General features: G+C 55.3%; 5 protein-coding genes across 5 annotated transcripts; 1 reads left to right on the forward strand and 4 right to left on the reverse strand.

The window, feature by feature from the left end:
- Nucleotides 1-1050: 1050 nt before the first annotated feature.
- On the reverse strand, nucleotides 1051-2565 carry BO86DRAFT_302860 (glycoside hydrolase family 76 protein; the record flags this gene model as incomplete). The annotated part of the gene is made up of 3 exons (XM_025667549.1): nucleotides 1051-1644; nucleotides 1708-2402; nucleotides 2469-2565. The coding sequence occupies 3 exons, from the start codon at nucleotides 2563-2565 to the stop codon at nucleotides 1051-1053; spliced, it is 1386 nt and encodes a 461-aa protein (XP_025532148.1).
- Nucleotides 2566-3697: 1132 nt separating this feature from the next.
- On the reverse strand, nucleotides 3698-5706 carry BO86DRAFT_353893 (chaperonin-containing T-complex subunit CCT2). Its single transcript, XM_025669550.1, has 4 exons — nucleotides 5668-5706; nucleotides 5450-5604; nucleotides 3996-5370; nucleotides 3698-3922 (listed from the first exon to the last, which is right to left on the reverse strand). Exons 1-4 carry the CDS (start codon nucleotides 5668-5670, stop codon nucleotides 3863-3865), a joined length of 1593 nt encoding a protein of 530 aa, XP_025532149.1. The 5' UTR covers nucleotides 5671-5706; the 3' UTR covers nucleotides 3698-3862.
- Nucleotides 5707-5922: 216 nt separating this feature from the next.
- On the forward strand, nucleotides 5923-7960 carry BO86DRAFT_445362 (WD40 repeat domain-containing peptidylprolyl isomerase; the record flags this gene model as incomplete). The annotated part of the gene is made up of 3 exons (XM_025676445.1): nucleotides 5923-5998; nucleotides 6087-6464; nucleotides 6522-7960. 3 exons carry the CDS (start codon nucleotides 5923-5925, stop codon nucleotides 7958-7960), a joined length of 1893 nt encoding a protein of 630 aa, XP_025532150.1.
- Nucleotides 7961-8933: 973 nt separating this feature from the next.
- BO86DRAFT_395697 (uncharacterized protein) lies at nucleotides 8934-9915 on the reverse strand (the record flags this gene model as incomplete). The annotated part of the gene is made up of 2 exons (XM_025673345.1): nucleotides 8934-9348; nucleotides 9416-9915. The coding sequence occupies 2 exons, from the start codon at nucleotides 9913-9915 to the stop codon at nucleotides 8934-8936; spliced, it is 915 nt and encodes a 304-aa protein (XP_025532151.1).
- A 1877-nt stretch (nucleotides 9916-11792) lies between these two features.
- On the reverse strand, nucleotides 11793-13839 carry BO86DRAFT_445364 (aminoglycoside phosphotransferase family protein; the record flags this gene model as incomplete). Its single annotated transcript, XM_025676446.1, has 4 exons — nucleotides 11793-12892; nucleotides 12961-13586; nucleotides 13645-13675; nucleotides 13794-13839. 4 exons carry the CDS (start codon nucleotides 13837-13839, stop codon nucleotides 12003-12005), a joined length of 1593 nt encoding a protein of 530 aa, XP_025532152.1. The 3' UTR covers nucleotides 11793-12002.
- Between the last annotated feature and the right edge of the window lie 89 nt (nucleotides 13840-13928).

Raw genomic sequence — 13928 nt, forward strand, 5'->3', positions numbered from 1 at the left:
ACCGAGCAGCGAGGGACAAAAGGCGACTTGGAGAGGCAGTCCACGGTTGCGCTTCCTATCAGCGTTGTCGGACAACTGCTGCTGCTCCGTTGCCCGCGGGAAGCAGTTTCCCTAGGCCGGAAACGGACTAGCATCCCCGGGCGGTACGTGCACTCGGAACAACAGAGTGGCCGCTTGCCGAGGAGAATCGTTTTTCTTCTTGCGCGAGTGTTTTCGCTCTTCCTTTCCTTCTTCTTTCTTTCCTTTCCTTTCTTCATCACACAACTAAATCCAAGATGAAGAAAGGCGTTTAGCTTGCCAGTACTCGTGGATAGTCGACTTCGGTAGGCTATCCCGGGCGATGCTGACCTGTCCCCGCCTCCAACCATCCTTTTGGGACAAGGAACCATCCGATTGGAATTGAGACGTGTGTGTCTGTTGATGCCGACTGAGATGTCTGTGGGAGGATGACCCGTCCCGAGTAACTCTTTCAATGTTGAGGGTTAGCACATTCAATCTATTACAAAAGCTTTCACTAGTTTAATCCCAATGGAACGATAATTTGGACCGAACGAACTGAACCCTCCGTATTCTCGTAGACAATCTGAAGCTCTCCACATTGGTTCTTCCTAACATGCGTTATGGTACTGGTAAATTGCTCCATTGACCACTTCAATTGTTTGAAGGAGGGCCCAGTACGGACTCCAGCAAGCTGAACCTGCCACTTGATAGCATACCCCTCGGAATCATTCCTCAAAATTAGCTATCCAGACAAATCACATTTCAGCAAAAGTTCTATCGAGAGTCAAGCTGCTGCTCATTGAAGTAGAAACTCGCAGCCAGGGGCATAATGCCCTTCCTTAGTCTCTCAGCAAGCACGCAGAACGGACAATCAACATCACAAACACAGCTATCTTCAAAATATTGATACAAAGAGCCATTGATCGTTGGCAAGCAAGTTGCCGTTGACCAAGCAAGAAGCAATGGAAACACGCCAGTCCAGAAACCCTTCCTATATACAAACAGCAACGCCAGCCACAGAAAGAGAAATATTTACTTCTACACTCTAAATCAACCACCATACACCAACCAGGCCACAGCCGCAGCCCAGCCACATACGAACGCAACTGTCAGAATCGAGGCACCCGCCCGATCCCCGGCCGTGATCTCCGGCAGCTCGTTGGGCGGATTCGCCGGGGCGGTGCCCGCGTTGGGATCACTCTTGCTGGTGCCCCCAGTATCCGAAGTCAACGGTCCCTGATGACTCTGTTCCTGGCCCTTGTGGGCAATCAGAGTGGAAGAGAAGACGCTCAGTGCACTCATATCAGACTCCAGCGACGTCTCCCCGTCCCACGTTGCCTGGTGCCAGCGTCGGCCGCATTCAGTGCCCGACTTGCCGCCAGAGCATTGCTTGGCCGCTGCCAGGGCCGACTGCTGGATTTTCGGGATGATCTCGCCCGCGGTGTACGGCGCGATGGTGGTGGTGAATGTCAACCAGGATGACAGAAAGCCCTTGAAGCAGTCTTGATTGCGATCGCACATCATATTCGGTTCGCAGGAGATTTCGGACATGATGTTCCCGCCGAATTCTTGGGGGAAGAACTTCTGCAAGGTAGTTCCGAGCAAGCCGTCCAGCGCCTTCTTCCACTTGTCGCCACCGTTGGTCTAATTCTTGTTAGCTTCCTGTAGTCACCTGAGGGAGACCATAAGGTCAGGACGGTCTCATACGTGGTTATACATATAGGCCGCTCCACTGATGTAAGTTCCGTAGTTGTACGTCCACTGGAGATCCCCATGATCTTTACACTCTGTCTGCGTCGTGGTCGTATCGGCAATGGACCACTCGTCCTCCCTCAGGAGCGGGGTGGTCGCCATCCAGTCGTAGATTTTCTCCGCCCAGTCGCTGTACGTTTGATTGTTGGTGTAGCGCCCCAGTCGCGCCGCCAATTGAAAGAGGCCCCCGTTGGAAATAGCATTCTTGGTGGTGTATCCAGCCTGGTAGGGCCACAGCTGCCAGCGCAACCCACCTTGACAACTGGTGGTGTCCCAGCGGGGTACCTGAGTGTTGAAGACGCCCTGCGCAAGCGAGAGCCAAGACGGTTGGCCGTCCTCCTCTGGGTAATTCAACTCGGCAGCCGTCATCGCAGCCAGACCCCAGAATACCTGGTCATCGTTACCGAGATAGTTGCTGTAATTGGCGGGGAAGTAATCGTTCTGACCCTTCTGCCAGAGCATACCCTCGGTGGTGACTGCGTTGTAGGAGGTGTCGCCGGTCCAGTACCAATATTGAATCAGAGTCATGAACATGGCGCCTCCTTCCCACCATGTATCTACTAACTTGCCCGGTATCTGGCCGGATTCGTTGCCGTGGTAGTAGCTCATCATGTTGTAGGCTGCCGTCGCGGCGGCGTTCTTGATCGATTCTATGTATAGAAAGGTCAGTGCTTGGCGCATGAATCATGCTTGTGAACAGGTTTGTATGCGCTTACGCTCATCATTGAGATCTAACTGTATGGCTCGGACTGTGTTTTGGCCGATGGTAAGGACGGCCAGCAGAGCCGTCCACCAGCGCGGGGACAAGTCCATTCTCTATAGATTATGAAGGGTGTCTTAAGCGAAGGAATGCGGCGGCCGCAGCCTTCGACATGCGCCGGCGCGTGGGCGAAGGGTGCAGGGACGAAGGCGGAAAGAGATTGACAGAATGCGGGAGGGGCTCGAGGTCGAGGTCGAAGTCGAAGTCGAGACTGATTATAAGGAATGGAGGGAGATTCCACAGGTTCTAGATGGCAGGTATGCGGACTAGGGCGCGGAAGAGGGAGCACTAGGTCTGACGTGAGCTCACTGCTTTGTGGGTGGGTATGGGTAACGAATGAGTCTATTTGTGAAGGGAGTGTACGAGTCGGAGCTCAGAGTGCTGGAGAGGGAAAAGAAGGAGGAAGAGAATGAGGGAAGGTAAAGTAGTAGTAGTTGTGGGGAGGGGAGTAGTTGTATGGCCATGACGGCATTAGGCTATTTAAGAGGCGTGAGAGGGAAGAGGGAAGAGGGAAGATTCTGCCGGGGTGTCACATTGATGACCTAGTCAGTCAGTTGGCAGGCAGTTGAGTCGGAATAGGTAAAAATAGGATACAACTTAGTAGAAATTGATCAGTGTATCCTACCCTACTCTCAGCATTACCTAGTAGGCTACATCAGATGGTACTGTACCTTTCCAACACAAACTAAACCAAGTCCGGCCAAAGTGGTCAGTGACCTCGGACCCTGCGGGGAAAGAAACTTCTTAAAGGGTCCAACGAAAACGTGACTGAACGGTGGATCTCCCGCACCGGAGCTGAGCTGAGCTGGGCTGAGCTTCAATTCAGGCACTCAGCATTACCTGTGCTTCTGATCTTCGTACAGCAGGTCAAATTTAAACCATTTAGAGTCCGATAGCTTCCTAATTTCCCCCGTATCTTTTGCTCATTTGTTGCACCGGATAACGGCGGATTGGCCATGCGGCTGCACGGAATATATTCTCCGACCGGGGCTCCAGCTTCAGCACCCACACATTATCCCCGGACCAAGACCAGCCTTGATAAGCTAGCTCTATGCTATTTCGTTATCCATACCAGATTGCTGCAAGATCCAGACTAGGGCCATTGGCGATAGGGCCAACGCGGTACTACAAGCCACCTGGGTGTAGGGACCTTCACCAGCTACCTGCAACTTATCGAAAGGGTCTATAGAACGGTAATTACTGCGCTTCGACTCAAGCGCGCTATTTAAACATACATCGTCCCGGGCCCCGGGTTTCTAATCGCAACTCAATGGGAACCATAAAAATGTCGAGTTTTATTTAATACCCTTTTCCACCCTTCGCTGGAAATTATTTTCACATGAATTCGCCTTAAACCCGGTCACGTCTACGAGGTGCCGCCCGGATGATGTTGTCGACACGTAGAAGAAGCTGGAAATGAGCATGTTAGCATGAACCCTCTAAAAGCAGTGGTAAGAGCAGTCGGTAGGGAGCGCGGTCTTACCTCGGCTGCTTCTGACGCGGAAGAGACCACAGCCTTCTTCAGCTTGTAGGCCTCCACGACGCCCAACTCGCGCATGTCGGCAATGCCACCGCCAGGGGTGAGCAGGTCCAATCCGGAGCTGGTCATACCGTTATTGATCGCTTGGCGCAGGCGGGTCACAAGGTCGCTGGAGTCCAGACCGGCGTTATCGGCGAGGGTGGTGGGAAGCTGCTTCAAGGCCAACGCGAAAGAGTCGACGGCCAGCTGCTTCTTGCCCGTCGTGTTCTGAGCGGCCTGCTCAACAGCCTTGGCCATGACCATCTCGGCACATCCGCCACCAAGAGTCACACGGGGATCCTTGACAGTCTGGGAAAGAACAGCCAAAGCGTCGTGAAGGGAGCGCTCAGCCTCGTCGAGGAGCTGCTCCGTGGCACCACGGAGCACAATGGTACATGCCTGACCGGCAGCCACGCCCGAGAACTTGATAAGAGTATCCTCGCCGATGATAACCTCCTCAATAACATCGCAGTGACCCAGCTTAACCTGGTCGGGGTGGTCGAAAGTCGAGGCGATCTCACCACCAGTAACCAGGGCCAAGCGCTCCACGCCGTCGAAGTCGGCATGCTCAATAGACATGATACCGGCTTCCGTGAACAGCTGCTCGGGCCAGTTGTAGATGAGCTGCCGGTTGACAAAGCAGTTGATGCCGTGAGCCTTGATCCGCTCAACCTTAGCCTTCATCTTCTCGCGCTCGGCCTTCTCCAGCTCGGCCAGCTTGCCCGTCGATTCGACCTTCACCCGGGCGCCAAAGATCTTCACCTTGTCCGTGTCCATGGCTGTGTTGGCAACCAGAATCTTGGCGTTCTCCAGGCGCTTGGGCTGGTTCACACCGATCTTCTTGTCGAGAATGAAACCTTCATCGAGGTATGAGTCGCTGAGCTTGCCACCGGCCTTCTTGATGATCTGGATGTGGCTCAGGTCGGTCGAGCCGCGGAGGCGGAGAACCGCATCGCAGGCGAGGGTAGCGAAGTGCTCACGGTCTTGGGCCAAAACCTTGGAGCTGAGGGTTGTGCGAGCGATTGCGTGAAGGTCTTTGCGGAACAATTCCTTATCCGTGCTACGATCAACGGCGGCCTTCTCCAAAGCCTCCAAGGCAGCCTTGCTGGCTATCCGGTAACCTTCGATGATAGTCTGAGGGTGGATCTTGCGGTTGACCAGCTTCTCGGCTTCCCGCAGCAGCTCGGCCGCCAACACCGTCACCGATGTCGTACCGTCACCGACTTCATCGTCTTGGACTTTCGAGATGTTAACGAGGACCTTGGCTGCGGCGTTATCGAGGGCAATCGACTTCAGAATCGTGGCACCGTCGTTCGTAACAAGAATATCGCCGGTCGACCTAAATGCACCGATAGAATTAGCCCACTGCTGCTCGCGGTCGGCAACCCCACCATGTTCCCATCAATCATCCCACATACGCTGACTGGAGGATCTTGTCCATTCCCTTAGGACCCAGAGTACTCTTCACAAGGTCACCGACGGCGATAGCACCGACGAAGGCGGAAAGACGAGCATTTTCTCCTTTCTCCTCGATCACATCGTCGGCAAAGATCTGCGTGGGGTTGGCGAAGGACTGCAGGCGGGTCAGCACTGACTATCGATTAAACCGAAACAGAATCTTGTCAGAGTAACGTACCATGATGACTGTAGATATTAAAACAGATGGCTACCGTCAGGGGAAAGGCTGGCAGCTCAGGGGTTGCTTGAGCTAGACGGTGAGGACGCAGAGAACGGCCTACTCTAGCCAATGCGGGACAAACCAGAAAAGTTCGTGATACTGCCCGACCTGACCGCCCGCCCCGTGTGTCGCCGGTCTCCTGTCGACCAGCGCCCTCGTCCACTTTACATCCCCACTCAATTACAGCCTCACTCACTAATACTTCGATTCATAATGCCTGCTGAAGAGGAGCAGAAGCTGGCATCCGCCAAACGTCCCCTATCCGCCGTGGATGGCGGCGATCAGGATGGTACGCCCGCATGATACCTGGAGCATTAGCACACGGTTGCGAAACAAGACATCCTCGGGCTCAGTCAGTTGCTGACACTTTTTCCTAGGTGACGACTCGTCATCCGATGATGACTTCGGTCCAGCTCTTCCCTCTGCCGATGCCCCGAAGAAGAAACGCCGCAAGCTCCCTTTCGAGAAAGTCTACGTGAATGCGCTGCCCTCGTCGCCGCGGTACTCCAAGTCGCTCATGCACAAGGATCAATTGTCCTTCCTCACCGTAACCCCGCACACTGATTTCCTGATCACCTCATCTATCGATGGCGTTGTCAAATTCTGGAAGAAAATGGCCGTGGGCGTGGAGTTTGTGAAGGAGTTCAAGGCGCATTCAACCGAGATCAAGCATGTCAGCGTCAGTGCCGACGGAAGGAGCTTTGCGACGACTGGAGCGGACAAGACTGTCAAGATCTTCGACGTGATCACTTTCGGTATATATATTCTCTACAGCCATGCATCGACTCGACTCAGGCTAACGTTGGTTGCAGATTTATTGGCTATGCTCACTCTCGACTTCAACCCGCGTTGCGTCTGCTGGGTTCATCGCCGGGGCGCCTCATTACCGCTCCTGGCAGTGACCGACGAAGAGAGCAGCATGATTCAAGTCTTCGACGGCCGTGGCGAGAACCCCACCCCATTACATACCGTCAAGTCCATTCATCGCAGCCCCGTGGTCGCTATTGCGTTCAACAACGCGTACGATTGCGTCATCTCCGCCGATGAGTCCGGGATGATCGAGTACTGGCGGGCGGGTGACGGTTCGTTCGAGAAACCCGACAACGTGTTCGAACTGAAATCATCCACCAACCTCTTCGAGTTCAAGAAATCCAAATCCACCCCTGCCTCGCTGTCCATCTCCCCCTCCGGCGAGCAGTTCGCGACGATCTCCTTCCCCGACCGCCAAATCCGCGTCTTCGACTTCGCTTCCGGCAAGCTCTATCGCAAGTACGACGAATCCCTCACCACCATCATGGAGATGCAGCAGGCCGGGACGGCGCTCTACCAGCTCGAAGAGGTGGAGTTCGGCCGGCGACTGGCGGTGGAGCGTGAGCTGGAGAACCCCATCACCAAGCCCAAGGTCAACGTCCTCTTCGACGAGTCGGGCCACTTCATCCTGTACGGCTCCCTGCACGGCGTCAAGTGCATCAACACCTACACCAACCGGGTGGTGCGCGTCTACGCCAAGGACGAGCCGTTCCGGGCGCTCAACCTCGCCGTGTACCAAGGGCAGCCGCAGAAGAAGGGGGTGGTGACGGTCTCGATGGCGGCCAGCGCCAACCCGCTGCTCCAGGAATCCGAAGAACGCGATCCGATCCTCATCAGCACGGGCTACGGCAAACTGCGCTTCTACCTCTTCACCAACGAGTCGGACGTGTCCAAGTCCACGCGCGACGTGCAGAACGAACGGCCGCGCGAGGCCGGCGCCGGCGGCCGCGAGGCCACTGCATCCCAAAAGGCCGAGCTGGGCACGTCGGCGATCCTGCACACCACGATGGGCGACATCCACCTGCGGCTGTACCCGTCGGCGGCGCCCAAGGCGGTCGAGAACTTCACCACCCACGCCCGCGCCGGGTACTACAACAACACGATCTTCCACCGCGTGATCCGCAAGTTCATGATCCAGGGCGGCGACCCGCTCGGCGACGGCACCGGCGGCGAGTCCATCTGGGGTGGCGAGTTCGAGGACGAGTTCTCCAGCCTCAAGCACGACAAGCCCTACACCCTGTCCATGGCCAACGCCGGCCCCAACACCAACGGCAGCCAGTTCTTCATCACCACCGAGAAGACCCCCTGGCTGGACGGCAAGCATACGGTCTTCGGGCGCGCCGTGCAGGGCCTCGACGTCGTGCATAAGATCGAGAACACCAAGACATACAAGGAGAAGCCCGAGCAGGATATCAAGATCGTGAGTATCACGGTGTCGTAAGCGGGAACCGAGAACGAGTAGCGCTGATCCTTTACTTTTTTCTTTTTCTTTCTTTCTCTTCCCCTTCTGCAGGCCTTGCTCTTCTTGGGTCCTGCCTCTGGCTGGGTTCACTGTACATCTAGACATTATATCCGTCATCAGCCATCGGCAGCTTGGTACGAATCACGATCTATCTCTAATCATAGCATGTTATACATATGTTTTGGGTTTTTACTGATTTCTGCATGTGGGCGAGCGCCGGGGTGATTCATCTTTGGATTACTGGCATTCTGCCATCACTAAATTGCGACGGACTACGATAGTATCCTTGGCGCAGTCGGTACATGCGGAGTTCCCATGCCGCCAATGAAACCAACAATTCGTCAATAAAACGAATGATCAGTTTCCCCGATGCCGTAAGACCATAGAAGGGTGCATCTCATACCCCGACGCTGGGTTCGCCATATGTGCAAGAGGAAGAACAGTGGAAGATGACAGAAGAAGAATATATTCGATCGAAAATGACGTGAAGTCAACCGCATGGAAAATGCCTGAACCCGTAAATTATGCACAACATCCGGAACTGGATTCGGGGGGGGGGGATGCGAAAAACGAGAGTAAAGTGATGCTTTGTACTGTGCATTTTGGGAAAACAAAAGAATCACTGGTACTGTACGGCAAATAATCAATACCCTTATAGACAGAATCAGAACGCCGGATATATGCAAAGATCAGCGGGAGGGACATGTCTTTTTTTTTGTCCGTGAAGGGGTAACTGCGTTTGCTATCGATCCATGGCAGATGGGTTGCCAGATGAATGGAAGAGGTAGAAGAAAAGGAGGGGCGAATGGTATGCTGTGTTGCCTTTCAACATTAGATTTGGAAAGCGCGGCAGGTTAGCAGCCGCCAGTTGTTCGGTAGCGACAGCGAAAAGGTTCCCGGGATGACTAATCGTGGACAGTTACTGCAAAACAGGACCTCCGTGAGTCTGCTTTCACCGAGCTACTTCGCGAATTTCGGTGTCACTGTCGGATACGGGTTGCGTCTTCTGCAGACGGGATGACGTGCGCGCTGGTCGGGGCCCGGGGGCATTGGCAGCAGCGGCAGCGGCAGCGGCAGCGACGTTGGTATGTGAACTGCTGGCGATGGATCCCGGATTCTGGGCGGGGTCATACTGAGCGGGCATGAATTGACCCGGCGCGCGTGTATCAGGCCCGGGCGCGGGACCGATCTCTTGCTGGCGGGCGGCCAGCAGAGCGCTGTCTGTGCCACCGGTGGCTGCGGCGTGATACAGACCCGGGTACTTCCGATCATGGCGGCGCTTCGCCCATACGCCCACCACGCTGATGATGCTGAATCCGACGACCAGGATGATGACCATGATCACCCATTTGTAGTGTGTTGACCACCTGCAAAGCGACACGTCAGCAAGGTTGCGCCTACGTCGATGAAGTCCGGTCGCTCCGGGATACCTACCAAGCGTTGGAAGCAGCAGTCCTCCTATACGCGCGGATCTTGGTGACGGATTGAGCGGAATGGGCCTGCCATTTTTCCTCCTCCTTATTTGTGGTGTCAGCGTCGGCGAGTGAGGCGCCGACCGCGCAATAGTTGTTGTACCATGTCTGTATTAACGAGCGATCGGAGGCATTGGTGCAGGTATCGTCGCAGACAGCGTTCGAGGAGGTGTGAAGCTCGGTGAGATTATGTGAATGGCAGAAGCAGGAGGCGTAAGTGGCCGAGTCTGTCTGCGGAGCGGCGGGCGGCAGGCAGTCGGATTGGGCTTGGAGGAGGACGGAGCAGGTTAGGCCGCAGGAGGGAAAGGAGGAAGAGGCAGCGGAAGGTAGGATAGCGACAGTTTGCGCATGGGCGACGGTGGAGGCGAGGAGGGTGAATAGCGAGAGGTATGCGATCAGAGGGAAGGATCGCAAAGGAGCAGCAGCATGACTGGCGGTCCAGGCCTGAGGCCAAGGTGCCATGACGACTGCGTTTTTGGCGGGCTGAAGTGATGGCGGTGGGGACCGTCAGGAATGTTTACTGACGGGTATCAACCATGATATGTCGACAGACTGGATCAAGCGAGAGGGCTGAACAGGTGGAACGAATGACGAGAGAAGCTCCAGGAAAACACCGGAGGGACGGGGCGTTGTGTCTTTCGATTTACTTGAGACCCCCGAAGCTAGATGGCGAGAGAATGGGGGGAGGGAGGAGGAGGAGGAGGAGGAGGAGGGAGGTAGGGAGGGGCGGAGAGGGGAGGGAAAGGGAGAGAATAGTAGAAAAGAGAATTGTCAGTCGGAGGAAAGCAAGATAGCCAAGAGAACGAGAGGGAGAGAAAGACAGAGAGAGAGAGAGGAGGAGGAGGAGGAGGGGAGGGGGGGGAGGAAGGAGAGAAAGCCTGTTCCGGGGCGGGATGATGTTGGTGGTGAGGATGATGATAATGATGATGAATGAGATTGAGTGGCTTGAAGAGGGAGAGTGAGAGAATGAATGGGCAGTGCAGGCAGTGCAGGCAGTGAAAGGGGAGTTGCGCGGCCTGGAATGACTATCGCCCAGTTGGGCGTAGTCTCTGGTAGTTTCACTGTGTATTTTGCCTGTCTGGACCCTGAAGCGACCTTGGCAACTCTCTCTCGCTCTCTCTCTCTCTCTCTGCTGACCCAGTCATGCTCGCTCTCTTTTTCTCTCTTTCTCTTCTTGTTCGTGTGAATGGGCTTCTACCGGATCTTACAGACACTATCAACCGAACTATCCTCCCCTGTTCTCATCATCAGCTCCATCCCTCCCTCTTCCCCCCCCCCTCCCCCCTCACCGGCCATCCCCGATCGTACTTTCTATCAAGCAAAGCCCTGTCAGATTGACCTGTGGTACTCCGTACTAAGTAAAAATATGCAGGCCACTATGCCCAATAACCTCGTTCCTGGGCTCCACCCAGGCCACTGGGCTCCTCTTTCATGATGCAATCCGGTGGATGCTGTCCCCATCGCTGGTTCCCCAGAATGCTGCAGGAAATCCCCACTACGTATGGGAGTGGGAGTGAATGGCTTCCTGGCACATGAAGTCATTGTTACCATATTGCCCGCCGTGTTCACCATGCAAACTGCTCAGTTTAGAATAGTTTAACCGAGTTAGCATTGTCGATCGCATCTCGTGTTGATCCAAATCGATTGAACCTTGATTTAGCCTGCCCAGGATCCATGGATCAGCCTAGAATCCATCCCGATCTCATTCCAGGGCCAGGGGCTTGGATCATTCCACCCCCCGGGAATGTGTCAACCACGCCGACTCACATTCATTAAACCAAAATGAATTGTCACTTGCATCGATACTTGAGGAATCGCGCGCCGTGGCCTGACTCAAAATCATCAAAACTTCCTCAAGGATGAACGGTGCGGCGGTTTGCCGAAGCAGACTTAGTCGCCCCTTTCGCGGTTCCAGTGGGCTGTCAAAGCAAGGGATCGAATCTATTTTCAGCACACTTTGCCCGATCGGAAACTTCATGTCTTGAAGTCCCTCTCCTTGCAAAGTGCACCTGAGGTCGGAACCCTTGTCTGTGCACTTCCAAGCGATGTCCAGCCCTATTCCTGGAGCACTGGCTCATAGACCTCTGGATTCGGGATACTCAGCAGTTCGTACAAGGCCATGCCAGACATGCAAGACACTAGCTACGGGCAAAGAACACGTTTACTCCGGACGTAATCAAGATGATGATTTAGCACCCGTGCCCTGATCCTCCTAGTTGGGACAGTCAACAATGCAGAATGAGTCTCTTTCACTGCTTACTTGTTTGTGGGAGCACTGCCCAGTGCCCCGATCGAAGATCCAAGTTGAATGTCAAGCTACACTAACAACACTCGATGAAGTCTTGCAAGTTCTATCTTGTCTGAAGAAGAACCAGGTAAAGACTGCGCCGCAGGGTTCAACAGTGACATCGCGTCTCTCGGCCCTCAAGGACCACCAACTGGTGAAGCCTATCTCAAGTGACACTGGCGTGAACCTCAGGTGAACCTCTTATTGTGATTCAATGCGACCATCAACAAGCCACCCACCTGCTCAATCTTCTAGAGACTCACTAACCTAAGATGCTTTCTTTACTCGCATCGGTAACAGACAGCCCATCAATCTTCAAAACCTCCTCGCATGCCTTTACACCGTCGTATCGCTCCGCAGCCACCCATCCCTGAGATCCAACACCCAGTACCTCCCTCGACAATCGCTTTTGCTCATCCAACTCCACCTGCGCAGTGCTCAACTGCAGGCACTCATTCACCTCGTCTTGACTATACGCGATCGGGCAGGCTGCGGCGTCCGCATCTTCCGATCGTACAAGCCGATCCCAATTCATCGTCAGCTGAATCAAATCTGCCTTGAGGGTGACATTATCCCCATCCCAGGGAACAGCCGCCTGGTGGCACAACCTCCGCCGTAATACCCCCAAGTCCCCGGTCAGGGCGGCCTGATGGGATGGGTTGAGCTTCGCCGTCGCCATGAGATAGCAGTAATGCAGCCAGCGGCTTCGGAAGAGCTCTCGCTCGCAGCGTTGGTCAGCTTCGCTCAGCCTGTCGAACCCATCCGGCAATCGTGGCTCTTGCAGTAGGCTGGGGATATCGCCATCCGCGCTTTGAAAATTGGTCGGGACCCCACATTGCAGGAACAGTGGCCGGATAGTGCTATACTGCCAATCGATCAGGCCCGTAATCTCCAGGTCCTCGTTGACGAATATGTTACTGGGTTGCAGGTCCGGATGCCGGATTGTGGGTCGTGTCAGAGACGTGTCGCTCGGAATCAAGTACGGCGCAACCTGAAGGTAGTCGGTCAAATTGTTGATATGGTCCCTGGGCGACTGCTTGTATGACCGATTTGCGGGGAGATGCTTCGATGCTCGCACGGGCTGACCATATTCCTCGAGATATACAATCTCCTTCCTAGCCCCGGCAGCCAGAACATCGACAGGGCTCGTATCTATCCCAATCAGTATCGGCTTGCTCATCCATTCCGTCAGGCGAAGAGAAGGTTGACCGAAGTCTTACATGGACCACGATGCACCGGCAGGATCCGGCGTTTCCCCAACCAAAGCCCCCGAGTCACTTCGGGCCCCATGCAAAACCGACCCTCCCTCACGGCACCCGCCTCATCCGCAACCCGCACCGTCTCCATGCACTGCAGGTCCCGCTCGAAGAAGAGACTCCCGCTCGCCGGGAAATCGAGCGCAAACAGCCTCGCCTCCAGCGCCACGATCCGTTCCACCACCCCCGCCAGCTCCTGCTCCGACAGATCGAACCAGCGATCCGTGAGGCGCCGCCCCGCCGCGCACTCCATGAAGATATACTCCGTGCCCACGGCATTGTCCGCGGTGGCCGAGTATCCGTAGATGCGGGGCACGGGAAACCCCCGCCGACGTAGGTATTCGATGGTGGCCACCTCGCTCGCGACCAGGAGGTACTTGGGCTCGGTGACGGGGTAGGGGATGCGGGCGACGAGCTGGAAGCCGTCGCGCATGGTGACCAGGAAGGTGCGGTTGAAGCCGCCCTCGCCGAGTTTCTGGAGGCTGGCGACCTCGGTGGCGGGCGCGTTGATCGCGGCGGCGGCCAGGCGTTTGAGTTCCGCGACGTGGAACGGGCGTCTGCGTTGAGATTTGCGGAGATGCTCGTCGTGGCTGGGGAGGAGGTCAGTTCTGCACGGTGCGCGGTGGGGAATCAAGATCTGCTACAGACATCCATCGTCCTGACGTGTAGTTGAACAAATCTGAAGTAGAGGAAGAACTGTGGTCTTGCTGTGACCGTCTTGTGGTGGAGTTGAGACTCCTGGTCTGCCGGTTGGAAGCATGCGGCCCCTTAAGCCGCGGCCATAGTGGGCGTCTGACCTCGGCCAGGAACAGCTTCATGATGCCCGGAAAGGGGGCCTTTCATTGTCTGTTTGACTAGTTAGGCAGTGAGTGCACGAGTAGAAGAACAGATGAAGTTTTCTCTGGGTTCAGTGAAGAGGGAGGAAGGGAGGA

This window comes from Aspergillus japonicus (genome assembly GCF_003184785.1).
Source record: "Aspergillus japonicus CBS 114.51 unplaced genomic scaffold BO86scaffold_4, whole genome shotgun sequence".
In the NCBI taxonomy this organism is placed as follows: Eukaryota; Fungi; Ascomycota; class Eurotiomycetes; order Eurotiales; family Aspergillaceae; genus Aspergillus; species Aspergillus japonicus.

Excerpts from the sequence above, each read along its gene's own strand:
- BO86DRAFT_353893 (XM_025669550.1), bottom strand. Across the intron at positions 5,371-5,449 it reads GACAAGATCCTCCAGTCAGC|GTCGACCGGCGATATTCTTG; the intron begins GTATGTGGGATG and ends CGGTGCATTTAG. Across the intron at positions 3,923-3,995 it reads CCGCGTCAGAAGCAGCCGAG|CTTCTTCTACGTGTCGACAA; the intron begins GTAAGACCGCGC and ends GCTCATTTCCAG.